The sequence below is a fragment of the Symphodus melops genome, assembly GCF_947650265.1.
Source record: "Symphodus melops genome assembly, chromosome: 20".
Classification (NCBI taxonomy): domain Eukaryota; kingdom Metazoa; phylum Chordata; class Actinopteri; order Labriformes; family Labridae; genus Symphodus; species Symphodus melops.
This window is the reverse complement of record NC_136710.1, coordinates 12,199,587-12,227,126: the sequence shown is the minus strand read 5'-3', so window position 1 is coordinate 12,227,126 and position 27,540 is coordinate 12,199,587. Positions and strand designations below refer to the sequence as shown.

The window sequence follows — 27,540 nt, the reverse complement described above, 5'->3', positions numbered from 1 at the left end:
ATACTGAATCCGTTCACTATTAGTTTGTTTAGTTCTATTTTTGTCCCCTCATTCTTGACCTTCAAACTAATTAGTTTGCTGGCTCACTCATCTTTGAATTCAGCAGCTTTGTCTGAAACGCAGGTTAAGATTTATCTTAATATTATCAGTGGAGTTAACTTAGTGTGCCCTGCATTTGGCAACGCTGACCCAGCAGCTATCAGGAAGATAATTAATGGCAACACACAAACACAGAAACCACAGCACAAGCTGTGTAACTAAAGACCTTTTGTCTTAGCTTTAAGCAGTGCCCTTAAATCAAACGTGATGGTAATTCCCGAAAAGATTACAAAATGCTGAATGTGTTGCTCATTGATTGTGACCTTGGCCTCAATATTTTTAAAATAAAACAATAAACTTTGAAGGTACATTTAGCTTTTTAAGAAAAGCTCTTTCACCTGAGCACAAATAAATGAGTAAAAAGACACATATGTATATGAATATTATTGTTTTAGTAATATTATCACACAAAAAAAATTCTTTGTCATCAAATCTCCTCATGATTCAGGTCATACTTTTTTAACGTTATGATTTGATGCATTTAAAAGCAAAAATCCGATATGTCTGATAAACATGCAATGTCATAAGGGATGATAAGTGACCATTGGACCCTGAGAGTGAGCTGATAAACACCTGTTCAGTTTCAGGAGTGTAAAATGCAAAAAAAAAAAAGAGGATATAGTTTTTTTTTGTGAGGGAAGGGGGAGGAGAGAGAGGGAGTCATATAAATCATTATACATATCTGTGGAGCAGGGCACATCTCACAGTGGCAAATGAGCCATAACACACACTCATTGATTTCCAACGAATATTGTGATTTTTAAGTTTTATTACTTTTTAAGAAAACGATATCTGGACTTTTTCTCATCTGCTGTCCTCAGGAGGGATCATGGATCCTATTGTGGAAGTAGTGGCTTTTGTTTTAGGGTTCGTTGGTTGGGTGATGGTGGGGGTCGCCCTGCCAAACCGTTACTGGAGAACCTCAACTGTGGACGGGAATGTTATCACAACCTCTACCATCTATGAAAATTTGTGGATGTCATGTGCAACAGATTCAACTGGGGTCCATAACTGCAGGGAGTTCCCTTCACTGTTGGCTTTAAGTGGTAAGTTGATGGAAACAATTCATCAAATTGCAATGAAAATGTGTAAAAATTGAAAAAAAGCTTGTTTCTGTGTCAGGAAAACTAATCCCTGTTACATGGTTGTCGAACTCCTTTGACAACGGGATCTTTTTATTGGACTCTAGCCGACATCAAATGCACACACTGGTTTTAATCACATGGTTGTTTTCAAGGCAGCTGACCTGTATATGGTGAATTATTGGATCTTTTACTATATTTTCCTTGCCTTATTCAGGCTACATCCAGGCGTCTCGAGCCCTAATGATCACATCCATAGTGCTAGGCTCGTTTGGACTGGTGGCAGCCCTTATAGGAATACAGTGCTCAAAGGCTGGAGGGGACAATGTTATTCTCAAAGGAAGAATTGCTGGTACTGCTGGAGTCCTTTTTGTATTGCAAGGTAATAAATACCAAAGACTTTTATTGTGCAAGAGTGCATTTTATCCTGGTTTCCTGCAAGGCTTTGCACCTTGTGTCACTTTCTCGAAGCTGCCAACTGCCACTTATTGATTAAAGAGTATTGGATTTTTCTTTTTCTTTTCTTATCTTAAGGTGTGTGCACTATGGTCTCAGTGTCCTGGTATGCCTTCAATATCACTCAGGATTTCTTTAATCCACTCTATCCTGGGATAAGGTAAGAAAAAGGGAAAAGGAAGATGTCTAAAATTCTGATCATGAGGCTCACCCTTAGTAAGTGTTGGTTGGTTGACACTCTTGTGTCTCAGGTATGAAATAGGAGAAGGACTTTACATCGGCTGGTGCTCGGCTGTGCTCGCAATCGCAGGAGGAGCCTGTCTCACTTGCTCCTGCAAAATGGGCAGAGAGGAAAAATAGTAAGTACAGTTCTTATTGTTTCTGTATGCAAAATGGTAAAAAACTTTCTCTTTGCACAAAAAGTACACATGTTAAGTTATACTAAATGAGCGATGAAAAAAAAGTATTTTCAGACACTACAGACAGATAAATTAAAAAAACAACTGTGTTGGGATTGTTTCAAACGTAAACAAAAAAAATCAAACACAGCAATTAGTTAGGACACATTTCAGATCATTCATAACTAAAAAAAATAAATGTGTGCTTAAAACAGGAAATGTTTAGCAAAATCCATGAATAATAGATGTATACTAGATCTGGTACAATGGTACATGGTCAGATGTACAGACTGTAGGCATATACAAAATATAAGTGATGCAACCAGCAGTGGAATTGTTTGGAAGGAGAACGCCTCACCCTTTAACTGGTTTCAGCCACTATGTAAAGAATTTAAAACTGAATTTGGTGCCATCTCGTGGAAGTTTAAAAATAACACAGCAGCAAGTTCACAGTTGAAAACATTACGGAGATATAAGTGATACAACCAGCATCGACTTTGATCTGAGCACAGTTTTTCATATATATATATATATATATATGTACACACACTCACACACACACACACACACACACACACACAAAACAGGGCAAAAACAGTTACAAAATGTTGGTCTTAAAATGGATCAAAACAATCACTAATATCATCATTAACTGCATTTCCTCTTTTCTTGCTTTTACAAGTCAAAATGTCTATCGCTAGATAGACTTTATTTGGCGTGGACATCATAGATATGGTGATGAACCAAATGCAGTCTTTAAATGTTTTAGCATACATGCTAATTCTCAACACCTGTTCACAGAAGGCTTTTGAAAAGAAACAACTGAAGATAGGAAGAACAGCAATTAAACAGGGCGAAACAATTAAGAGAAAATAAGGTATTTGGTCGTCGTCTTGAAAATTTGGGGAAATTTTGTACTGATATTTTTGTTTCACTTTCTTGTTTTGCAGCCCTTTGCCTTATCAGTCCAGAGGAACTGCATATTCTGGACCAGCCCCGACTAGAAGTGTTGCTGCAAGTACCTATGGACGTAATGCTTATGTTTGAGCAGGATTTGAAAACATATTTGAAATCTCTTAAAATAGCTCGGTATAACTGTTTTTATCATCTTAGTTTTGTGAAAAAGTTAAATATATCATAGTGTTCAGTTTTACACTTCAGACTGAGCTATTTTTCCATTACTTTGAAAGGCTCCATGTCTATTAAATGACACCACACTCCAGATATTTTCACCAAATATGGCTCAGTGATAGAAGTTACACCGCTGAGCTGTATTTGGTGACAATACCTGGAGTGTGTTCTGTAAAAATTATTGTATTAAATGATGTTGGTTGTATAAGTTGTAGAATACAAAGGAACCACAAGACACATAGACTGTATCTTGCAATGATTCTATTTATGTTTCGCTTATGACGCACATACATCTATTCATTTCTTCATCCATTTAGCCTACATGCAGTCACTTATTAAAGGTTTCCAATCATTTCATCATTTGTACACACTAATAGACTTTCGTCAACTTTTGGTCAAAAACTTTGATAATTCATCATTCTATGTTTTGTACAGTTTTATAAATAATGACTTTGAAAGAGAAGAGAGAAAAAGTTATGAATATATTTGGAAAAAAATGGTTTGTTTTTATACAAATGTACACAATAAAATGTTTTATGCAAAAAGAAATTGGTTTGACATCATATTCTTGTTGTCAACAAGTGGCATTCTCTAGTATTTATTCTACTGAATAAACCTGAAAACCGTGTCTCTCCAAATCGTAATAAAAAATATACTTTTGGTTTCTTTTCTGCAAAAATGTGGAGTTAACAAGCATAGCCAGTTTTTAATGGCAGCATTATATATATTTACATGTTGAGTAATGACATGCGCAGTGGATACAGCACATACCTCCTGTTATGATCTGTGGTGGCTAAAATAGTCTCTCCAATGAGAGCAGCCCACGTTTCCAGAACGACGCGGATGTGCGCTGCGTGGACCAACCACGGACATGTGGGGCAGGAAGGGAGGAGGGACTAATCCACAGGCAAAAAGGTTTCATGTACCAAGTTTTCTGACTATTAACCGCTGGACTTTTATAAAAGCATGTTATGTGAGTGTGAATTAAGTTCAGAGACGGTTTTAACACCTTTCAAAGAGAAAAAGTGCTGTTAAACCTGAACTGTTTCAGGAGGAACCTTCAAGCTGCGTGCCTCATTTCGACCCGGAGTACTGTCTTAACGGGACCGTAAATATACCCACCATCGTAGCTGCTTCTGTTGACCGACCGGCGCAGGGAAACAATGAGTATTTATTAAGATATAACACCGTGTCAATGACACAGTTCGGCATTTGCACTCGAGCAGAGAGCAGAGCCGTGGAGTTCGCAGGTTCCGGTGTAAAAGAGTGAATAATTCCAGAGATGGAGTCGTTTCGGCGGGCAGGACTCAGCGGGGTCCTGTGCTCTCTGTCACTGCTGGGTGTCATCCTGGACATCCAGCTGGACGGTAAGGACGGCTTAACATTCACGGGGACAGTATTAGAGCAGCTATATTTAACATAAATACAGATTTATGTGGCTTCTGTGAATGTGTTTTGTCAGTGAAAAGTGAAAGTTACTGTCATGGTCTGTTTTCTTATATCGGTGACGCCCTTTTGATTTTTTCAATGATAATAAAAGCTTATTTGGTACGGTAAAAATCCAAACATATGAAGGTATATAAAGTGTAACAACTCATTTGTTTCTGTCATCGGGACACCTTAACTTCAATGTAATTGCAGCAGGAAAATACAAACAAATGCAAAACACTGCAGAATGAAGTGCAGAGTAAAACCTATTCTGGGAAGAGTTATGATGATTTATTTTTTATTATAACGCCACCGTGCAATTTAAAAAACATGTTTATGACGCTCCATAGCGAGTCAAAATGTCACTCCTGTTTACGCCTGGCGACGCGTTTTAAACGCGTTAATGACGTCACAAATATTTTGACGTCTCGTGGCGATAAAAGTAAAAAAGAAAATTAAATAAATAAAGATTAAATGTATGCCAAATGGAGACTTCAACAGGCCTCCATTGGGACTTTTACGTTGTGTTGCGTTTTTAGATGCTCTCAGTCTCGGTTATGCACTCTACAACTCAATAAAAGCGATTTGCAGAAATTTAAAAGATATATATTTTAAATTGTTATAAATGAAAACGCACAATTTATGCTTTCATGGTGGTCCTAAAAAAAAGATTTAAAAACTAAAAAAACGTGCCTATTGATTGGAAACGCTGACATCAGTATACGTCAAATGCATGGTTAATGTGTTTAATTTTACTCTGTCCAATACAAATGCATTTATTTTTACGTTTCACACACACAATAGCAGGTGACAACATAGATTGTCCGCATGTAACAATGTTCCAATGTCATCGCTCTAAATTCTCCTGGTTTTACTATCAATCAGCCACAAAAAGAAATTTCAACATGTTCTGCTTTTATATTTTAGTCACCCTGTTCTTGTATTTCCAGTCTGACTCAAGCAGTGTCTTGTGTTTCAGGTGTCTTAGGGGCAACTCATGTCGAGATCGAGCACCACTTGGAGATGGGCCGCAAACTTTTGGCTGCTGGGCAGCTGGCTGAGGCCCTGTCCCACTACCACTCTGCTGTGGGTAAGGTTACTACTGACATATATTTATGCTCTCACTGCCTGACATTTCCAGTCTCTTCTTAAATCATGAGGATAACATCTAAATATTTTCTTGATATTTCACAGAGGGAGACTCCAAGAATTACCTGACCTACTACAAGCGAGCTGCTGTGTTTCTGGCTATGGGGAAATCTAAATCAGCTCTGCCAGACCTAACAAGAGCCATTCAGCTCAAACCTGACTTCCTGGCTGTAAGTTTACCAATTTGAATCTATAAAAACTGGTCCAAAATAGTTTCAGTCTTTCTTGTTCCATTCTATTTTATTCAGCCCTTCAGTTTCTCTTCCTCCTTTCTTCATCTACATGTTCCTGCACTTTCAGGCTCGGTTGCAGAGAGGGAATATCCTGTTAAAGCAGGGAAACACACAGGAGGCCATAGACGACTTTGAAGCAGTAGTGAGTTAAAGTCCCAAAGCATGCTTTTTTTTGTTTGTTTAAATTGTGTCAAATTATTGCAAGCTAGCTCATCACATGTTTCTGTTTCTAGCTGCTGCGCTCCCCAGACAATGAAGAAGCTCAAGAGCAGGAGATGAAAGCTAACGAGCTGGTGGAGCTGCGGGAGGAGGCCCACGCTGCGTACCACCAGGGGGATTACAGTACTACAACCAGTGTGCTGGAGAGAGTCATTGAGGTTTGTGATTACTAAACCTAGCATTTGAAGTCTATTTCCTGCACAATGGTTGTTGTTGTTTTTTTTAACCTTAAAAAAACGTTTCTTCTTTTTTTCAACATATGTTAAAAGAGACATCTAATGTAAAGCATTTTCAAACCCCAAACTTTTGTAAGTGCTAGTGTAACTACTGGGCTTCTTTAATATTATGGTTAGAAACATATGCTCCAAGACCAGGTGGAAATTCTGGTTCACACTGTTATTGTAAAGACAAGCTTCTCACACACACAGGCCTGAATCACACACATGCACAGTGCCTTGCTCAAGGGCACCTCTGCAGTTCTCAAGAAGTGGTGTCGCAGTTCTCCAGCTACAGTACTAGACCAATTTCCATATTTTGATCTGTATCGGGATTTACACCGCCCAAAGTTGGTGACAGTCTGTCTTTATTAAAAGGACAGTGTAAGGAGTGGTAAGGACATGCTGGAAAACTAGCCACAGGTCGGAATTGCACCTTGGCAACCTGCTTGAAGGACAGATTGTGCTGTGCTGCTAGGTGCTCCAGATCAGGACAGGTTTTATCACAGTTTAAGAAACAAAAATATAAGCAAATGAATACAGAGGGAAATCACACAAAATGGAAAGGGAAGGAGGCAAATAGGTTTACTGTACTTACCACAGATTAAGAAATTTAACCTGTTTCCTTCATCATGTGAAAAGGTCAACGAAACATTCTTTTCTTTTTCTTTGAATTTAGTGGATTAGCTTCATTTTTATTGGGCCTTCTTTATATTTCTCAGATCTCTCCCTGGGATCCAGAGTCGCGGGAGCTTCGGGCAGAATGTTATATCCGAATGGGGGACCCACAGAAAGCAATCCAGGATCTGACGCCGACCACAAGGCTACGCAACGACAACCGTGCCGCCTTCCTAAAGCTCAGCATGCTGCACTACAGCCTTGGAGAACATCATGAGTCCCTCAAGTGAGCTTTGGATGAAACAAACTAATCAATGCCAGTGAAGCTGATTATCATCTTATTTGAAAAAAAATGTCAACTCTCTGTTCTTTACTGTTTGATTGTGTGCAGTCACATAAGAGAGTGTCTGAAGCTGGACCAGGACGACAGAGAGTGTTTCAACCATTACAAGCAAGTGAAGAAGCTCAGCAAGCAACTGGACGTTGCTGAAGAGCTCATTCACATGGAGAGGTGGGTGACCTTTTCCCACTCTATAGAGCGCCACAGGAATAAGTCCTAAAACGAGGAAGTGAGTTAGCATTTTAGTGTCATGGGTTCTAAACTGTAAATGTGAATGGGAATTTTTAATGGGTTTGTGATTAGACGCCTAAAATAAGGTCTGTAGTTAACGCAAGCTAAAGAGACGTTGACATTTTGTTAGACAAGATAAACTACGTTAGCTAAGACCCCCACTTGTGAATTTTAAAGTTTTTACACATACTTAAAATGGCGGTTGTTGACAAGTAGCTAAATGAGACCACAGTGGATGTTGGGGACATTAAACGTCATCACGCCGGAAACTCTCTCAGTAATCAATTTTTCAGTGCTCTTGCAAATGCTAGGTTCGCTAGCTCGTTGCTGAATTATTACTATTTTTAATTAAATCTTTATTCAGAGTTGCGGTTTTACATCCAGGTTGTAGCATATCAAACATACTTATAGAAACACATTTAAACAGAAATAAACATACAGAACAAAAAAGTTGAAATGAAATGCCATGATTTCGTGAACATTGTTATGAGTAAAATAAAGCCAATACAGACACACATAGATAATTATTTACCCAGATGTCTTGGAAAAAGAGTCTTATAGTAGTCCATAAATGTGATTTATTTTATGTATTTATTTTTTATTGTTGATTTAAAAAGGGGACTTCAGTTCTGGGTGAAAATGTGAACATTTTGGGATTGACTTTGAATATTTTGGTTTGTGAATGAAAAACATTGCAAATAATATAATGAGATGTCAAACTGCTGAATAGATCAATGAAGCATGATGGTAGTGATGTCAAAATCAACTGACATCAAGTGTAGTTCGCTTGTAGAAAAACGTTAGATTTGTACTTCTCTCGGGTGCATTGAGGCTTCAAACTTCATAGAAATGGTGTTCATTTGTTAAATATTATCCAACTGAACAAAAGGCCTACGCATTAGAAACGTGTGTTTGCCGTTGAGCTTGTTTCCTGCAAGAGTTCAAAAATCCCATCAGCGAATTTTCGTTGAACATATGGCGATGCTACTTCCGGGTTGGCCTACAGCAATACGTCCTCACTTTTGTTCTCTATGAAGTTAAAATCGTCTCCTTTAAAATATTCTTCTGTTGAGAAAGAAAATTTCAAACACATATTCTTCTTTTAGAATATGGATGTTTTTCTAACTTTTTAGCAATCTAAAACAAAACAGAGATAGTTGCTAAAACTCTCCACTAAACTTTGCAGATACTTAACATGACTGCATATTCTCTCACATTTATTAAGGTATGAAGAAGCCATTGAAAAATATGAATCAGTAATGAAGACGGAACCGAATGTCCAATTCTACACCAACCTGGCAAAAGAGAGGATCTGTTTCTGCTTTGTGAAGGTGAAAGCAAGAGTCTTGGTGCATTTTTTTTTCTCACTTAAAAATTGACGAAAATTATGTGATGTTTCATCGGGTAAAGTTTGGTAAGCCTTTTTAATTAAAAAAAAAATTTTTTTTTTGTAATACTTGCTATTGGTTTAAGTCTTTAAATCATTTTGTTTTGAAGGTTTTTCAGCATTCATCTCAATTTATTTTTCCCAATGTGTTTTTTTTTTTCATCTTGCAAGTTTGTAAGAAAGGAGCTGTAAGTTATTGTACTTAGCATAATAGTTATGTCTTTTTAAATATAATGTAAGTTTGAATTATTTTAATGCCGACACTTGATCCCTCTGTTTCGATGATTGTAGATCAAATTGGCTCACGAAGCGATAGACGTGTGCTCGGAGGCACACCAAAGAGACCCGCGCAACGCAAACATCCTCCGAGATCGGGCTGAGGCGTACATCCTCAACCAGGACTATGAGAAAGGTAGAGTTTGTCAAACAATTACAAATCAATATATTAAGTCTTGATTCAAATCATTTGGTAGAGACTGTAGTTATTTTTACAAGCTCTCAAAATGAAACTCGATATCATTTTCTCAGTCCGAATCAAGGCTGTATTATCAAGGTATTTTAGAATGTTGTCATGAAAGCAGATATCCAGCTACCCACCTTCTTTTGGTGGATCTACATTTATTTGATTATTATTGCGATTTATTTATTTATTTTTTTCTGCAGCTGTCGAGGACTACCAGGAGGCGCGGGAGTTTGACGGCGACAGCCACGAAATCAGAGAAGGGCTGGACCGAGCACAGAAACTTCTAAAAATCTCTCGTAAGAGGGACTACTATAAGATCCTGGGCGTCAGCAGGTAACCAGTCCAACCAGCTCTGCTAACACACACCGTTTATTTCTTCTGAATGACTTCAAACACCAAACCGACCACTGAAGAAGACTTTATCAAGCAGGTAAATCTGACACTGCCTCTTTGTTTTGTTTTTTTCAGGAATGCAAATAAGCAGGAGATCACTAAGGCTTATAGAAAGCTGGCACAGCAGTGGCACCCAGACAACTTCCAGTCTGAGACGGAGAAGAAAGAAGCAGAAAAGAAGTTTATCGACATTGTGTCAGCGAAAGAAGTCCTCACAGACCCAGGTCAGAAACTCGCATCACTATTACATTGTTGTTGTGTTTGTTGTTGTTGTTGCATTTCATGTGAAATATAGACTGTAAATGTTAATGGATTAAGCCTGAGTGATGTCACCCAGTTGTTATTGAAGGGGCTTTGGTGTCTCCATGGCGGCGGTTGTCATGCTGGAAATGCTTTTTCACCTTATCTTTCAGTCAACCTAACAAGAGGCTAAGAGCTGGAGCTGTGGATGGTGTTAAAGCTTTTTGATAAACCCTTAACACAGCACCCGCATATCAGTCGGGTTAGCGACACTTCTTAAATGACAGATCCTAACAAATATCTTTCATCAAACCAAAACAGATGAGTTTTAAAAACAATCCCCTCCCATACAGTGTGCTGATCGAGACATCAGCTAACAATGCCTTTACTACGAAGCAGGATTTGAGCCTCGTGAGGTAACTTTAGGGTTAACCCTGATTTCAGTCCTACGAGGGTCGATTACTTTTTACCTGGGTATATCACCACGGTAACTTTTGCTGAACACCTAACCTGCTCCGGAGCAGGTTATGTTGGAGATAAGAGATCAAACTTTGAAAATCTCCGCCCACTGACCAATCGGATCTTTTGATCGTGGAGCTCCCTGAGCTGATCGAGAGGGGGGAGGACACTTAATGTGTCCTGGTTGATTTTACATTAGACTACAGTCCGTTTAGTTAATGATTATGTTTCACTGATATCCTTCAACAGAGACTGAAGAAAGCGCCGTAACATTGTAGTTGAAGATGTACAATTACAAATATTTTCTTGTGGCTTTGAATTGTATTTTCATTCATGTTTAATGTCTCAAAGTCGCTCTGTTTGTGATGGTCAGAACTGCAGTTTAAATATAACTTCTCAAAACTGTTCTACTCTCCACTTTAGTCAGAGCAACACATTCAGTTCAGAGAAGAAACAGAAGTTATTATAGTCAGTTCTAAGGTGAACTAACAATGGGACAAATGGTTTTACTAGCAGATTTTCCTTTTTTGTCCTTCCTGCATTTGTTACTGCAGCTGTGTCTCTTGGGAGCCTGTTTGTCTTAGCGTATTTATATTGTTAATATAGGTTGTAGTTTTTGTAAATGTAAAGTTTGTAGATATGACGGTCTGCTGACGGCAGAGGCGGTGATGATTGGGATAGGTTAAATGGCACTGACTCCGCCCCTTTTACGTGAACACGCCTTTGGTTGACGGATCAGGTTATCAAAGCAGCTTCATAGGACTGATAATCACGATCTCTTATGTGAGGGTTTTTTAAGCCAGATAACCCATAGAGACCCTGGATATGTTGAACTCACTTCATAGTACAGGCCTCTGACTTCAGATTAGCTTCATTTTTCAAACAGTGGAGGAAACTGCTTGCTTGCTTCTGTCCAAGTTATCTAAATTAATTCACCTGGTTTAACATATTTTAATTGTTCCATTTCTTCACGAAGTAAAATAGTTATCACAAATTATCAGGGCAGATATGACATCAGTCAGAAAAATATGTTTCCGTAAGACTGAAAAGTAGAATATGAATATCATTGTACTGTATGCATCATGTTAAAACTCAAGGTAGCTTAATTTTGCTCTTCTTTTTTTGACGTTGTCTCGATAGAATTGAGGCAGAAGTTTGACGCAGGTGAGGATCCTCTGGACCCAGAGAACCAGCAGGGTGGCGGAGGTGGAGGAGGACAGGGCTGGCCTTTCCATTTCGACCCCTTCCAGTCCGGTGGCAGCTTTCACTTTAAGTTCCAACACAACTAGAGAGAGACAAGGACTTCACAAACTTGAGTTGAGGGGATTTAATGGAGACGTCTTCCTCTGAACGTTTGCTTTTGGCTTTGACACGTTTGTTACTTGAACATTTGATTTTTAGTGCAGTAGAGGCTTGGCCAGAAAAATGGGACTTATTTTGATAAAAAAAAAAAATTATCCAAAAACGAGGGACTAACTGCTGAAGGAAGAAAATGAAGTCTTGTGTCAACACTTCAGAGCCTGAGGATGGACAGTTTGGTGGTTAAACTGTCAATGAAGAGGTTGTCTGCTCTAATTTCTTTGTATGTGCCATTTTTTCTTTCCCCAAAAGGATTTCTCTTCTTTTTATAATGCAGTCGCTCATGCTTGGACAGCACACAGGAGGACTATCTGTGTGTCGGTTTGTGCTCGCAGTGTTCTTAAAAAGGAATGAAATGTTTACTGATTTCAGTGTTTCATTTTGACCCATGTCTCTGTATTTAGAGAGCCAAGGTTTTTTTTTTTTTTTACACAGCGACAGCATTGTTGAGCTTCTGCAGTAATGTAAGTAGGTGGGACTTCAAGTTTTAAAAGTTTTGAAATCCTATGGATCTTAAAGCAGTGCCGCTCTGTGATAGTTTTAATGTTTTCTACATGTCTAAAAGGAATAATGTGTGAACGCTGTATTATTGTATCTACAACAGGCTAAATATGCAGCTCCAAACTCTACTTATATAATTTAATACAAACATGGTAACAACTGAAAAAGTTGTTTTTTCAGGATAAAGGTGAGCAAATAAAGACTGTACAAGACATTTTTATTTTAGGTTTCACTATTTTCAAAAGCCTCTTTGAAAACTTGCACTTTTCCCTTTTTTTTTATTTTTTATTTTTTTTTGGTTTTGGTTTACTTGAAGAGCCACTCCACACGTTCTCCACTCCTGAAATGTTACTGCTGGCGCTTTAAAGACTCTTAACAAAGTGTGTCTTCATTGGTTATTAGAGCTTCATTCATGAGAAGTGGAGCTGTTCATCAGTTACAGATGTATCAACTTTTAATACTCGGTGCAACAGACTGGAAAATACTCGGCACTCAAAGACTCCATTTGAAGCCCTTAAGTTCCAGGGAAAAGTACAACTTTGTACATGAGGACAAGTTAGGCATAGAACTGTTGAACCACAAACATTTGACATCTGCAGCACAAACTAAGTTATTTTATTGATTGAACATGAGAAACTGCTTGACTGTGTGAACCAAATGTGACCGACTCTTTGTATTTAAATGATTTGAGCGGAACTTTTCTTTTATGGGTTTTTGTTTGAGGGTTTTCTTCTGTTTGTGGCTTCACTTTTACTGTTGCCAAACTGAATCAGCCAATATGCAAAAGCATATTAAAATATTAAAACAATCTAAGTTTGTTCTGTTGTCTTGGTATACTGATACAGTAGGATAGACTGGTGTTTGACCCAGACTCTAAAATTACAAGACAGGTTTAACCATGATAACGAATAATTAGGGTTTTTTTTGAACAAAGGTGTTCTCAAGATACCAGATAAGCTGGCACTCTAAAAACAAAGGAAGAGTCACTATGTTAGGCCGAATCTAAACATGTCATTGCCATCATTAATGAGGCAAATTAAGCACATTTCTCTGTTTGGTTTGTGTTTTATAACTCTGGGAAAGCAAGATAGTTTGATGGGGCGTGAGCCAGGAGTCAGGGAGAGTATTGGGAGTGCAGCCTGATGTGCTTCACTGAGACGTGGCTGCATCAGGATGTTCCCAACGTCGAGTCCCAGACTGTCTGGGATGCAACCGAGAGCGTGAAGAAGAAAGGTGGCGGGCTCGCCGTCCTCGTCAACAACAGATGGTGTCATGTAACGACGAGCAACCGAATTTCTCCCTGGGATTAATGAAGTATTTCTGTTTCTGACAAGTCGAGAAAACAACTGGAGTAACTTGTCACAGACAGTAAATAAAATGTGGATGGATATATTTCCCAATTTAACATTACTTTTTTTCCAGACATTTTTTAACATTCTCAAACAGATTTTTTTTTCTTTCTTAAAGCTTTTCTCACTTTTGCAGCTTCATCAGTGTTTAAATTGGCTTTTGTCTGACTTCAACCTGTCACCCACATTACCCATGACACCCCTTTGCATAACATTCCGGGTAAAAGATTCTGGTTTGTCATGTGGCAGGAGGTATTGTCTTGGGCCATCTTCTCTTCTGTCTTGTTTTTTTACTTTATTAGTTTTAAAACCCAACTGATGCATCAAGTGACATCACTGAAAGAAATGCATCTGATTTTCCTGCAGCTAAAAGAGTCACCATACAACATTTATCATTCTCAAAAGCTGTTACGTCTGAAAAAATATAACTAACTACAGTCTGGGCCTGCTCTTTTTGTAAAGTGACCTGAGATAATTATTATTTGTTAAGAATTGGCACTATACAGAAAAAGATTGATTAACTGAAAAGCATGATTAAAATTGATGGAGCTCATTTTTAATAAACATGTCAATAATATTAATATTCCTGGTGTAACCACAGTTAAATGAGCCAAAATTCAAGAAGTCATTGTTAAGTTTTCTTTTCTTCAAAAAAGCAGTTAAACAGAAACTTTCAGATTGACAACATCATGGAACAAACACAGGAACTGTACATCACTGAGACATCCATGTAAGTGCCGTTTGTTCCAACCATCCCACACACGCAGTTACGCACACCCTGCACTGGGCAGATGTCATTTTTTACAGCAGAGCGAGAGGCTGAATCCAGAATACTGGCACACGAATTCTGTAACTGTGTTTGATGAGAAAAAAATGTCCACTCTCCTTTGAGCTCACTCTCAGCTGTGCTGCTGGGAAATAGTCCCACTGATATGCAGGTCTTCATCAACAGTTTGCTCAAAAGCCTTGCGTGTCCTCCAAACTGTCTGCTTCCACCTCGATGGATACTACGTGGTGACCGGGAATCATTGCCAGTCCCAGGACTCTGGGTTCACCCTGGGAGAACGTGTCTGTGGACAAAAAAAAATCCCTTCATTAAGTATTCGGATAAGATGGAGGTTTTTGTCACCGTTACAGGTCAGACAATATGCATGTTGAATTTCCAATAACATAGTCTGTCCAAGAAGACGAGATAAGACAAGTGAATATGTTTCTAAAAGATGCCAATTGGAAATACATTTTGATTTTAAAAGCTTAAATTGTAATAAGTATAACAAGCAACTTCTTTCTTTGAATTTTAGATTTTGTTTTAAGATAGTCAAAACTAACCAACCAAAAGTGCTACAAACTAAGGGATGCATCTTTTAGCATGCCAAAAGAAAATGTTAAAATTGAGACCTGGCCAGTGTCCTCGGCTACTTTTTATTTTGTACAGTAGCTACAGGGGCTGTTTCTTATTTGTTAATTTAAGAAAACATATTTCCAATAATACAACATGCATTGTTGATGTTATAGAGTGAAAAAAGCTAGTTAAATATACAAAAGGTATTAAAGCCACTTTCTTCAGCATTTTATTATTTCTATGTCAGTGGGTTTTGTTAAATTATACAATGTTTCTGTCATTGTCCTTCTCATGTTTGGCATTCTTCAGACTTGACACACCTGTAGATTTAAGGAATTCCTGTGCAGATCCTAGGATGACGTTGCAGTCTCTGTCTGTGCAGAGGAAAAGCCCGACCAGAGTCCGTCCATCCGTCATGCGGATCCTCATGTTCTTGTTTAAGAGCCCCTCCAGTTTCTGCCTTGCCTGCGACGATGAGGACACTTCAGTCTGCTCCTAAGAGTGTACAGGAGGTTAAGGGAATCCAGTAACAATAAATAAATAGTAAAACGATCAAATTAATCAATTTCTGATTTCAAAACGTAATTTTTCATAATAAGTGTGTCTGAGATTACACAATCAGGGCATCTTAAATAGGAAGGGGTCTGCAACCTATCATCTTCATAATGTAGAATCTGAATCTGTAAACAACAAATATACTGACATAGAGAAGACAAAAAAGATACCTAGCGCTTAACAGGTGTTCATGAAATTTTACAATTCTGGATTTCAAGTAAATGAGAATTAGGACCCGTGTAATTGATCAGACGAGGAAACTGACTCTGATAAGTGTGATAAAAAAAAAACCCACCTCCTAAAAATTCTCAACACAAAACAGAGACAGTTAACAGTATACTAGTAATAAATTTCTTTTGTCCATAATTAGAGTAAGTCAAACAGTCATTAAGTGTAGTTATCGTTGGATGAAACTAAAATAAATTCCTCAGAAAAGACGAATCGGTTCCCTTGATTACAAGGGTTTCTGATTGTCCATGTGCTTACTTCATAGTTATTCTACATCATATCTGGAGCAGAAAAAAATAAATGAAGAATGTTATCATGACATTAAAAAGATGGATCACTCTTAATCACTATAGAAACGCGTTTTTAATCTGAATCAATTTAAATTAAACCTGTCTTTCTACAGTTAAGATAAACATTGTTAGGTTTAACTGCTTCCAGTTGTATTGATTGTGGCGATATTAACACATGTATATATTGGAAAAGGGAACATTATCCGTTTAAATAGCCAACCCAACAGTTTTGGAAATCTCGTTTCAGATTATTCGTTAGCGACAGGCTAAGCTAAGATCTACAAAATGTATTATATGTATTTTATAGGCCATATTAATACGACAAAACAGTTGCTCTGTAACATAACATGGAAAACCATTCAAAGAATGAAAATGAAGATACATAGTGCGCATACATGAGACGACGGACCATTCTCCTCAATCATTGATGCCATTTCTATGTGCTCGTCTCAGTCTGTGGTTCTTTGCCAATGTTTGCTGACGGAGCAATTTGACTGACGCACCAACAACACCGGAAACATACTGCAACACTCTTAAAGGTATAAATCATAGACACAATAAACGTATATCCTTCTCATGTTTGGCACATAATATACGTATATTATGTATATGGTGTAAATCGTATAATAGATTTCACTGTGGTCATCTTGATACCGCTGGAGCGTTTACATTTAAAATCGTGTAAACTGGAATGGATACATTAAATTCAAAAGTTATTCTTTTAGCATGGGACAAAACGATCAGATTTGAAGCCAAATCTGTACGATAATGTTTCCGTATTCTACATCAATAATTCCACAGTCTGCGTTTGGACAAAAGATTTAACTTCTTTCTTTGAGAGAAAAGTGTCGTCCCTGGGTGGGCTCGAACCACCAACCTTTCGGTTAACAGCCGAACGCGCTAACCGATTGCGCCACAGAGACGGTGTCGTCTTTATTGGGCGTGGTTACGATATTAAGCCCCACCCACTTGTTTTTTATTAAGGATATTTTAAGTAAATTGGCAGAAACTTACTCACGGAGTTTATTCGAGTTCCGCACAAGCAACCAAAAATAAATCCATAATGATTACAAACCAAACTGCGGTTGTAAGCAGACAACAAGCTAACGAAACCGTTGCTTAATACGTTGTTTATTAAGCTAATATTTGCAAGAGCACTGAAAACCATGACTAGGCTTTAAAGAGGATTAGGGAAAGAGACGGCGGGGCCCCCGCGGCAGGACAGACTCTGGCTTTTGGGACATGGAATGTGGGGGCAAGGGAAGTCTAGGCGTCTCTGCTTAGACTGCTGCCCATGCAAACTGGCCCTGGATAAGCGGCAGAAAATGAATGGATGGAAGTAACAGAGGAAGACTGTGTGTGTGATTTTGGTTGGATTTTATATTTTTTCTAAGAGAATGAGTATACGTTTGGTGAAAAAATGGTATATTGACTGAGAATGAGTGAATAACCAATTGCCAATGAAGTAAAGATGAAAATATTGGATAAAGTGAGAAAACAGAAGAAAAAAAAATTGCATTAATTTGATGCTAAATCAGGGTGTGAAATACAGGTCTAGGGGGGTCTGAGGCCCTGTTTACACGGAGACGCTGTGACAGTAAGACGAAAAAGTTGAGTAGCGGATTGGCCTTTCGTTCACATGGCGTCAGTGTTTCTCGGGGGTGAAGACGCAAGCTTTTGAATTCGAGCTCCAGGGTGGCGCGAAACTGATACAGGGGCGTTTTGCAGCATATGAACAAAACAGAGCGAACTCTCTGGCTGCGATGACCTCACCACACCCCCCCATACGTTTGGACTTGCGCAGTAGCTGAGAACAAACATAAACAACAATGGCGGCGTATCCACTTGTGCTATGCTTCAGCAGCTATTTGCGTTGTATAGTCTCTTATAACAGAACCTTGATATGATACATCGTGTATGTAGCCGCCGAAAGAGCATCGAATGCTTGCGGCAAATAGTTCAACCTTTACCCAAGCACAGGGCGACCATACGCAGCATTTGGGTAAGATCTGGGATAACGAGTATCCTAGAGGATGTTCTGGAGAAAGTGGTTGTACTGGTGCGTGTCGCGTTGTAAAGTTCCACTGCCCACTACTGGCCATGCGTGAGAACTACATCGTTTTCACTCAGGCAAGACCTGCAGTGTAGACAGTCTGTACTTCGAATCCGAATTGGGGTTGTTTTGCTACATTTCTGTCATAGCGTCTCCGTGTAAACGGGGCCTGAGATCCACTGATTGACACTTGAACCTCCCTGAAAACCTCAAAAGCAACATGTTGGAGGGTCTCTGGGAAAAAAATATTTGATTTTATACTCTGCAGTGGACCAGAGAGAGAAAGAGAAAAGGAGAGCAATGTCCACTGTTTGGTCTTTGAATACAAAGCACACAACTACAAACGCTGTATTTTCCCATTTTGTGCTGCTGCTTGCTGCAGATGTGAATGTGATTCGGCGCTCTATTGACGTTTGCTGCATATTGATAAGAAATCCCCACACGCGGGTCCTGGATCAGAACTTTTTACAACAGGAGTTCTGTTGTCTTGCACAGAGCCACCAGAAACACTCGGTGTATTCACTGCGGTTGTCCAAACCATTGGACATTAACTCTTTGCAGTGTGCAATCAGCACTCAATGTCTGCCATTACAATGATCCCGACCCAAAACATTACAACTCTCCAGTCCACATGTTTACAGAAGTATTAAAATAAATGCATTGGCGTGTGAACAAGTATCTGACTAACACTTGGTACGTTAATAAAAAGATTGGATCACAATTGTTTTTCTGAAAAGGCACAAACTGGTGCATAAAAACTGATCAGAATGCAGGCAAATAAATGTTCGGTGTCCAGGATCTTCTGGGGAGATCCCCAAATCCTCCATAACCTGTTTGTAAAAAATATTAAACTGAAGAACAGAAAAAAACACAAATATAAAGTATGGCACACCATGTAAGGTTCAAAACATTTCATTGAGCTTTTGAGACTTTGGCTCCCCAACTAAATGCAAAAAGTAAATTCTCGTTACAATTTATGGCGTTACTACTTCCTGATCGGCCTTCAAAAATATATAATCACTATTCCAGTCTGGATTGTTTACTTTTAAATCATGACAGTCGCTGACATACAGCGGTCAAAAAAGTGTATGTGCTCCCTCCGTCTAGCAACACACCTGAACACACAAGTTCCCACCTATAAGGATTTCCCCCCTTAACCCATAGTCGACATCTGCTGGAGAAAATTGGGCATTACACTTAGAGCATGATATACTAAACGTTTGTGTGTATTAAAACGTGTGCAAAAATCCTTCAGCTCCCACTTTGCTCCTACAAAGTTGGTGCCGTTGTCTGAACGTATATTAATGACTTGACCTCTCCTACAGATGAAACGGTGCAAAGCGTTGATGCACGTATCTGTGTCTAGAGAGTTAGCCACTTCCAGGTGAACTGCTCTGCTTGCCAGGCATGTAAATATCACTCCATAGCACTTGACTGTGCTCTGTCCTGTTCTCACCTCAAGTGGACCAAAGTAGTTGACTCCAACATTAGTAAACGGTGGATGATCAGGGAGAATTCTTTCCTTGTGTATGTATGGTTGCAACCACTATGATCAAGCTGTCTGTGAATGTGCTTGATAATGAAATGGGCTACATGCTGATGCTTTGCAAGGATGAGTGGGTTTTTAGTTTCTTCTGGTAAAGAGCGTTTAGCCAGACGTTCACTAACAGAGACCGTTATCCAAATACGGATCAAGATACAGTAATTGCTCACTATATCCTTTCCAGAAGACAACACAGCAATCTCCTCTCTAAATCTTTGCTGCTGATAGTAGCGAACAACGGCCTGTTCAGCCTCCAAAAGATCCTCTGTTGACAAAGCTTGTCCCTTTGACCTGTCTCCATCCCCTTGCCTTTTGTTCTGCATGACACTCTGTTCACGAGCCTCAGAAGCCTCCAACACACAGTTACTACAGCTCCTTTCCATTAAAGCCCTTTTAACTTTAAGGAAAAAAGCTTCAATCAGAAAAGTAGGTCATCACACGGCCAGGGGCATCAGGTGAGTCTTCCACATGAACCACATTCACCATAGTGTCTTTTTTTAACCTTTTGGTCATCTGCCTCCATCACAGTGTGAACTGTGTTTATTGGCCAGTCTTCCTCTGAACTTTGGACCCTCGATCCACCTATTTGACTGAACAAAGTCTTCGGTCCTTACTCCTCTGGATGCATTGTCTGCTAGGTTTTCCTTAGTGATTATGTACCACCATTGGGATGTCCTGGTAGCTCCCCTGATAGCTGAAACCCTGTTTGCCACAAATGTATGGAAGTGCTTGTCTTCATTCTTTAAATACTTGAGCATGGAAGTGCTGTCTGCCAAAAGACAGACTGTTGTAACTGGAGCTTAAGCTCAAGGTCCACACAAACAGCAAGGACAGCAGCAGTCAACTCTAAACGGGGAATAGTAACAGTTTTTAAAGGTGTCACTCTGGCCTTTCCCAGTAGGAATGCAATGTGTATGCCATTTCTGTCATTCTGCATCTGAGATAAGCTGACAGCTCCATATTCTGCTTCACTAGCATCTGAAAAGTGATGAAGCTGAGCATGTATGGGCTGTCCCAAGTTCTTTGGTTTAATGCACTGTTCTACCTTGAACTCAGACAGCATATCCAGCTCTTCCAACCACCTTTTTCATTGATGCAAGATATCCTGGGGTATGATCTCACCTCATCCAAAGCTTCTTCTGCAAAGCTCTTGCAGCATAATTTTAGCAGGCAACATGACTGTTGCAAGAAACCCCAGAGGATCGTACACAGAACTAGACACAGAAAACATTCCACGCCTGGTGCGAGATCTTGGATGGATCTCAATCTTGAACTTAAAGGAATCAGTCTCAACACACCACTGCAGACCAAGAGCTCTCTCTTCAGGAAGTTTGTCTCTGTCCAGATTCAGTTCCTTCAAATCTTAAGCTCTTTGTTCCTCAAAGATAGATTGCAACATGTTGCGATTGTTGCTAATCAATTTGGTTAAAGTGAACCCTCCCCCCTGGCAGAGTGTATTGAGGTTTTTTACAATGAGGGCAATGTCCTCTTCAGAGGCCATGCTCTTCAGACAATCATCCATGTAAAAGTTTTACTTTACAGTTTGAATGACTTTATCAGGAAAGTCAGACTGATTGTCACCTGCTGTTTTCCTGAAAGCAAAGCTAGCACAGTTAGGAGAGGTCACAGCACTAAACATATGCACAGTTAGCAACTACTTTGGTCAGATCTCCATCTGGCCACCACAAAAAGCGGAGGGAGTACCTGACTTCTTCAGCCACTTTGATCTGATGGCCTGTATGTCCCACAGGTGACATCTGCTGGAGCAAATTGTGCATTACACTAAATACTCTATATGGCTCCTACAACAACTGCTAGAAGAAATTTTCAAGATGCTCATGGTTTATAGGATTATTAAAAGGCAGAAACAGAGCACAACTTCAACAGAAGGGCAAAAACAGTCTGACAGTCCTGCATACACCAGATAACGAGTACCTAAAGTGACATCAGAGAGAAGATCAGAAAACATGAAGCATGAGGAAGAGGAGAGGAAAGATCAAGGTAGACCACTACCAGAGACTCTGAATTACTCTGACATGACCAAAGAGAAGCTACTTGTGTTGTTGCAACTCTAATGGACTCTAACAGTGAACTTATCTAAAGAAATCAAACACTTGGAAAAAACAATCTTAAAGTAAAAAACAGAAAAAAAGACACATTATGAACTGGAGCATGTAAAAGTACTGTAGAATGGCGAATGAGCTCTGTGGATAGTTACATGTCAATACATGTGAGCTGAAACAAAAGCCTGAGAACAAAACAAGACAGGAAGACACTTTGGAGGCAACCAAAGAGTTACATGAGAAGGCCCAGGTCACACTTGAGACTGTCAAAGAATCACCTGAGATGACCAGGGACAATTCTGACATTTTCTCTGACCCATTTGACACAGACCAGGAATTGCCTAAGACAAGGGACACATTGAGGGACCTACCAAAGACAGTCCAGAAGTCAATTGAGGAAACAGTGGACTCTTCCGTGGACCCTCTTAAGACTGTCCAGGTGTTACCTGAAACCAAAGGGGACCCATGTAAGACGGTCCAGAAATCACTTCAGACAACCATCTACACCTACTCTAATTCATTAGAGACCAACAAGGAATCAGCTGCAACACTGAGGTACATACCTGACACGTCCACAGTCCCACATACACCAGATAACGAGTACATCTCTCGATGGAGGAGGTTAAAGGATAGGATTATTGAAAGGCAGAAACAAAAAACACCTTCAACAGCAGGGCAAAACAGTCTGATGAGGACAGTAAAGTGACACCAGAGAGAAGATCAGAAAACAAAGAGGAAGAGGAGAGGATCATGTTCAGCTGTCAGTCAGCCTAACAGCTGTTTATGTCTGCATAAATACACTGTATTATTTCCAGTAACACTTTTTAGTCTCTTTACCTGAAAACAAACACCTGAAGAACAACCTGCAGTCTGCTTAACACCAAAAGGACAAGATTTCATATTGAATTGTTTATTTATTATTATTATTATTATTTGTTGTTGTTGTTGTTGTTCTTCTTCTTCTTCTTATCATTATTATTATTATTATTATTATTATTATACAGTTTTAACTTATTGTCAATCAATTCAATAAAAGTCTCAATCTTTCTAGCTTTGGGTACAGCGTTTAGAATCTGTTCTGTGACATCATCAACGCCACTGTCATTATTTACAAGTAAACAATCCATACTGGAATAGTGATGACATATTTTTGTAGGCCAATCAGGAAGAAGTGTTTTCATGGATTCCAACGAGATATCGCCTATGGGATTTGAGAGAGAATGAGGACCCTCATGTACCTCATCCTTCGTTACATACTTTGTCTTCTAGTTTAAATTTCCAGGACACCTTAAGAACACAATGCAACAATTTCCTTCCAGAACAATATTGCTAGAAACACCTCTGGTAACTCCATCAGCTCTTTGTTGAAATGTGTTTTCTGATCACCTCAAGAGAAATGTCTGATATGTTTGGTTTAATCGATTTTTATATCCAGTCTCATCATGTCATAAAGTCAATGTAATAAAGTTTAATTCATTGTATTGAAAAGTATTGACATTATAATTTTAATAAATGCTATAAAAATGATTTTGACTGTTTCTCATGTTGTACTCAGCAAAAATTTGCCAGGGTTCATCACTGGGGCAGTACCCTCTAAAAGATCAAATTTGTACCATTTCCAAGGGTGCATTTTTATCCCCAGAACATTAAGGTCCATTATTATCCCCCAGAGGTATGTAAATGTCCCCATAAGGTACAAACTGTAATAACCCTGTTTTTACCCAGCAGTTCAATTTAGTTCGTCTTGGTTCGGCACGCATTTTGCAACGTTTCCATAGACTAAAGCTGGGAAAAATCCCCAAATAACCGATCCGTACCGTCCTACTTTTTGGGACTCTTCTGTTGGGGTGCCAAGTGTATCGATCCAACCCTAAAAGGTGGAGCTAAACACTAAAGTCTGGCAGACAGCAGCAAACACAACCCTGCCTTGTTTAAATACAGTTTTTTCATCTGCATTTCTCCCCGCAGCACAAAGCCTTCTCTGAAACAAAGCTGGACAGCGTTTTGTAAGAAAGCATCACATGCCAGTGACAAAGTAGATGAATTGATGGATGTCTTCCATCGTTTATTTAGTTTGTGTTGTTTTTCATCTTTGTTGAATGTATTAGCGGGTCAGCTGCTATTATGTGGCATGGTTGGCTGTGGAGATGGGACTTAAATGTCCGGGGCGCGTTACCAGGGTTCCTTTCCATATATATATATATATATTGCTCACCACCTCTATGAAGGTTTATTCTCTGATGGGCCCACTACCCAACAGAACTGTAGTATTGCTTAATAAGTATACAGTATAGTATACAGTATATAAATATATATATATATATATATATATACAGTGCCTTGCGAAAGCATTCGGCCCCCTTGAACTTTTCGACCTTTTGCCACATTTCAAGCTTCAAACATAAAGATTTAAAACTGTAATTTTTTGTGAAGAATCAACAACAAGTGGGACACAATCATGCAGTGAAACAAAACTTATTGGATATTTCAAACATTTTTAACAAATAAAAAACTGAAAAATTGGGCGTGCAAAATTTTTCAGCCCCCTTAAGTTAATACTTTGTAGCGCCACCTTTTGCTGCGATTACTGCTGTAAGTCACTTGGGGTATGTCTCTATCAGTTTTGCACATTGAGAGACTGGAATATTTGCCCATTCCTCCTTGCAAAACAGCTCGAGCTCAGTGGCGTTGGATGGACAGCGTTTGTGAACAGCAGTTTTCAGTTGTTTCCACAGATTCTCGATATGATTCAGGTCTGGACTTTGACTTGGCCATTCTAACACCTGGATATGTTTATTTGTGAACCACTCCATTGTAGATTTTGCTTTATGTTTTGGATCATTGTCTTGTTGGAAGACAAAGCTCCGTCCCAGTCTCAGGTCTTTTGCAGACTCCATCAGGTTTTCTTCCAGAATGGTCCTGTATTTGGCTCCATCCATCTTCCCATCAATTTTAACCAGCTTCCCTGACCCTGATGAAGAAAAGCAGGCCCAAACCATGATGCTGCCACCACCATGTTTGACAGTGGGGATGATGTGTTCATGGTGATGAGGTGTGTTGCGTTTACGCCAAACATAACGTTTTGCATTGTTGCCAAAAAGTTCATTTTTGGTTTCGTCTGACCAGAGCACCTTCTTCCACATGTTTGGTGTGTGTCCCAGGTGGCTTGTGGCAAACTTTAAACATCACTTTTTATGGATATCTTTAAGAAATGGCTTTCTTCTTGCCACTCTTCCATAAAGGCCAGAGTTGTGCAGTATACGACTGATTGTTGTCCTGTGGACAGAGTCTCCCACCGCAGCTGTACATTTCTGCAGTTCATCCAGAGTGATCATGGGCCTCTTGGCAGCATCTCTGATCAGTTTTCTCCTTGTATGAGCTGAAAGTTTAGAGGGAGGGCCGGGTCTTTGTAGATTTGCAGTGGTGTGATACTCCTTCCATTTCAATATTATCGCTTGCACAGTGCTTCTTGGGATGTTTAAAGCTTGGGAAATCTTTTTGTATCCAAATCCGGCTTTAAACTTCTCCACAACAGTATCTCGGACCTGCCTGGTGTGTTCCTTGTTCTTCATGATGCTCTCTGCGCTTTAAACTGACCTCTGAGACTATCACAGAGCAGGTGCATTTATACGGAGACTTGATTACACACAGGTGGATTCTATTTATCATTATTAGTCATTTAGGTCAACATTAGATCATTCAGAGATCCTCACTGAACTTTTGGAGAGAGTTTGCTGCACTGAAAGTAAAGGGGCTGAATAATTTTGCACGCCCAATTTTCAGTTCTTTATTTGTTAATACAGTTAGAAATATCCAATAAATTTCGTTCCACTGCATGATTGTGTCCCACTTGTTGTTGATTCTTCACAAAAAATTACAGTTTTATATCTTTATGTTTAATGCCTGAAATGTGGCAAAAGGTCGAAAAGTTCAAGGGGCCGAATACTTTCGCAAGGCACTGTATATATATATATATATATATATATATATATATATATATATATATATATATATATATACACACACACACACATAGAAAGCGCTTTAAAAGCTAAAGTCCTCCCATTTGGATATCCCTGAAAAACCTCCAAAGGGGGGCATCCAAGAGGCATTCTAGTCAGATGCCCGAACAACCTCAACTGGCTCCTTTCAATGCCAAGAAGTAGCAGCTCTACTCCATGCTCCCCCTGAATGTCTAAGATCCTCACCCTACCTCTAAGGCTCTACCCAGCCAAACTCCAGAGTAAACTCACGTTAGCTGTGTGTATCCATTATCTTATTTTTTCGTCACCATACCTCATGACCATAGATGAGGGTTGAAATGAAGATTGACCGGTAAATTGAAAATTTGCCCTCATGTTTAGGTACAACACAGATGGTCTAGTTTATTTGTAAAAATGTAGATCAAATAGGGTTTGCCCGGTCAGATGATGTGAGAGAGCTGTACAGTGCTGCAAAAGAGTTGACTTGAAGAGATAAATAAGGTTGACAACAAGAGAAAAGCAAAAGCAAAAAATGCTGAGACAACACAAAAACCACACAGCCAGTGTGAAAAAGTGAACGGTGAAATCAGTCACAATCATCCCCTTGATCAAGCCTGCCTACAGGGATGAGATCCTAAAGGTAAAGTATTTAGTATTAGGTATTAAGTAAACAACCTGGGAACACCAGTTAAGCAAAGAAAACTCATCTTTGACTTTAGGAAGCACAGCACAGACCAGGCCCACCTCTAAATCAACAGTGTCTATAGAGAGGGTTCAAACCTTCAGATTCATGGGCACCCTCATCTCTGCCACTCCTGGACTTATATCAAATCAGAAATCCCTATGATGACAGCAGGAAGAGAAGCTGCTGGCAACCTTTTACCGCTCCTCCATGAGGAGCCTCCTGTACTGCATCTTTGTTTGGTACACCAGCTGCACTGAAGCAGACAGGCAGGGGTTCAGAGAATGGTAAAAATCGCATAGAACAAAATCTGCTGCACTCTTTGCTCGCTGAATGATATTTAAAACACACGCTATACCTGAGCAGCGCAAAATCAATTTGAAGAACAGCTCACACGACAGCTTTCATCTTTTGGACCTGTTGCCCTCCAGGCACCACAGACAAACACAGTTAAGGAACATTTCTTGCCCAGAGTGCTTATCACACTGAACTAAAACACTGACCCTTTCACCATCATCACACATAAACATGCAATACAGTCCTATTCCCCGACACTTTCTACCTGAACATACATATCTTTTTCTCTTTAGACTGTACAAATCATATTTTTCCAATGAAGATAACATATTTCCTTCTCTTGCAATATTTACATTATTTATTTGTTGTACAATTGTAAAATTACAATAATGGCTTTCAATTTCTATTCAAATTTCAACCTTCAAATGGGCTCATATAGAATAAACTGTTGCGCTGAAGTGCAATACACAATGAAAACATAACAACTTTGTAAATGTGTTTTAAAGTAATGTTTTGCACTTTGTTAACTTGAAAACTTGTTTTGTGATGGGTGAAGCTAACTTTTCCTTCAGATCGTCTTCTGCCGGGAAATTATTACAACCTTATCTTCTCTGTGGCTGCCTGGGATTCATCTCCTCTCTATGTCACACTGTATAAAATCTGGGTTAGCTGGAGCACAGCACCCAGGGGAGGCGCTTTTCCCTCTCATCCTCTCGTCTCCCTGCCAAACGGACACTGAGGGGGTGTGAGTAAA

At 39.3% G+C, this 27,540-nt stretch overlaps 3 protein-coding genes across 7 annotated transcripts; 2 read left to right on the top strand and 1 right to left on the bottom strand.

The window, feature by feature from the left end:
• The first annotated feature begins 798 nt into the window (after positions 1-798).
• cldn15a (claudin 15a) lies at positions 799-3,715 on the top strand. The gene is made up of 5 exons (XM_079371876.1): positions 799-1,145; positions 1,399-1,563; positions 1,716-1,797; positions 1,889-1,996; positions 2,986-3,715. The coding sequence occupies exons 1-5, from the start codon at positions 929-931 to the stop codon at positions 3,080-3,082; spliced, it is 669 nt and encodes a 222-aa protein (XP_079228002.1). The 5' UTR covers positions 799-928; the 3' UTR covers positions 3,083-3,715.
• A 307-nt stretch (positions 3,716-4,022) lies between these two features.
• dnajc3b (DnaJ (Hsp40) homolog, subfamily C, member 3b) lies at positions 4,023-13,209 on the top strand. Of its 2 annotated transcripts, none has more exons than XM_079371273.1 (12): positions 4,023-4,088; positions 5,574-5,684; positions 5,789-5,913; positions 6,044-6,118; positions 6,210-6,353; positions 7,133-7,314; positions 7,420-7,539; positions 8,825-8,930; positions 9,278-9,398; positions 9,650-9,782; positions 9,918-10,066; positions 11,682-13,209. In XM_079371273.1, exons 2-12 carry the CDS (start codon positions 5,618-5,620, stop codon positions 11,828-11,830), a joined length of 1,371 nt encoding a protein of 456 aa, XP_079227399.1. In that variant the 5' UTR covers positions 4,023-4,088; positions 5,574-5,617; the 3' UTR covers positions 11,831-13,209. The 2 variants fall into 2 exon arrangements, with proteins under 2 accessions (XP_079227399.1, XP_079227398.1); XM_079371272.1 differs by lacking the exon at positions 4,023-4,088 and adding an exon at positions 4,095-4,533.
• Positions 13,210-14,375: 1,166 nt separating this feature from the next.
• Positions 14,376-16,682, bottom strand: naa38 (N-alpha-acetyltransferase 38, NatC auxiliary subunit). Of its 4 annotated transcripts, XM_079371274.1 has the most exons (4): positions 16,561-16,682; positions 15,707-15,772; positions 15,413-15,587; positions 14,376-14,820 (listed from the first exon to the last, which is right to left on the bottom strand). In XM_079371274.1, exons 1-4 carry the CDS (start codon positions 16,597-16,599, stop codon positions 14,708-14,710), a joined length of 393 nt encoding a protein of 130 aa, XP_079227400.1. In that variant the 5' UTR covers positions 16,600-16,682; the 3' UTR covers positions 14,376-14,707. The 4 variants fall into 4 exon arrangements, with proteins under 4 accessions (XP_079227400.1, XP_079227401.1, XP_079227402.1 ...); XM_079371275.1 differs by lacking the exon at positions 15,707-15,772; XM_079371276.1 differs by lacking the exon at positions 15,707-15,772 and having other exon boundaries at positions 15,413-15,557; positions 16,561-16,669.
• Between the last annotated feature and the right edge of the window lie 10,858 nt (positions 16,683-27,540).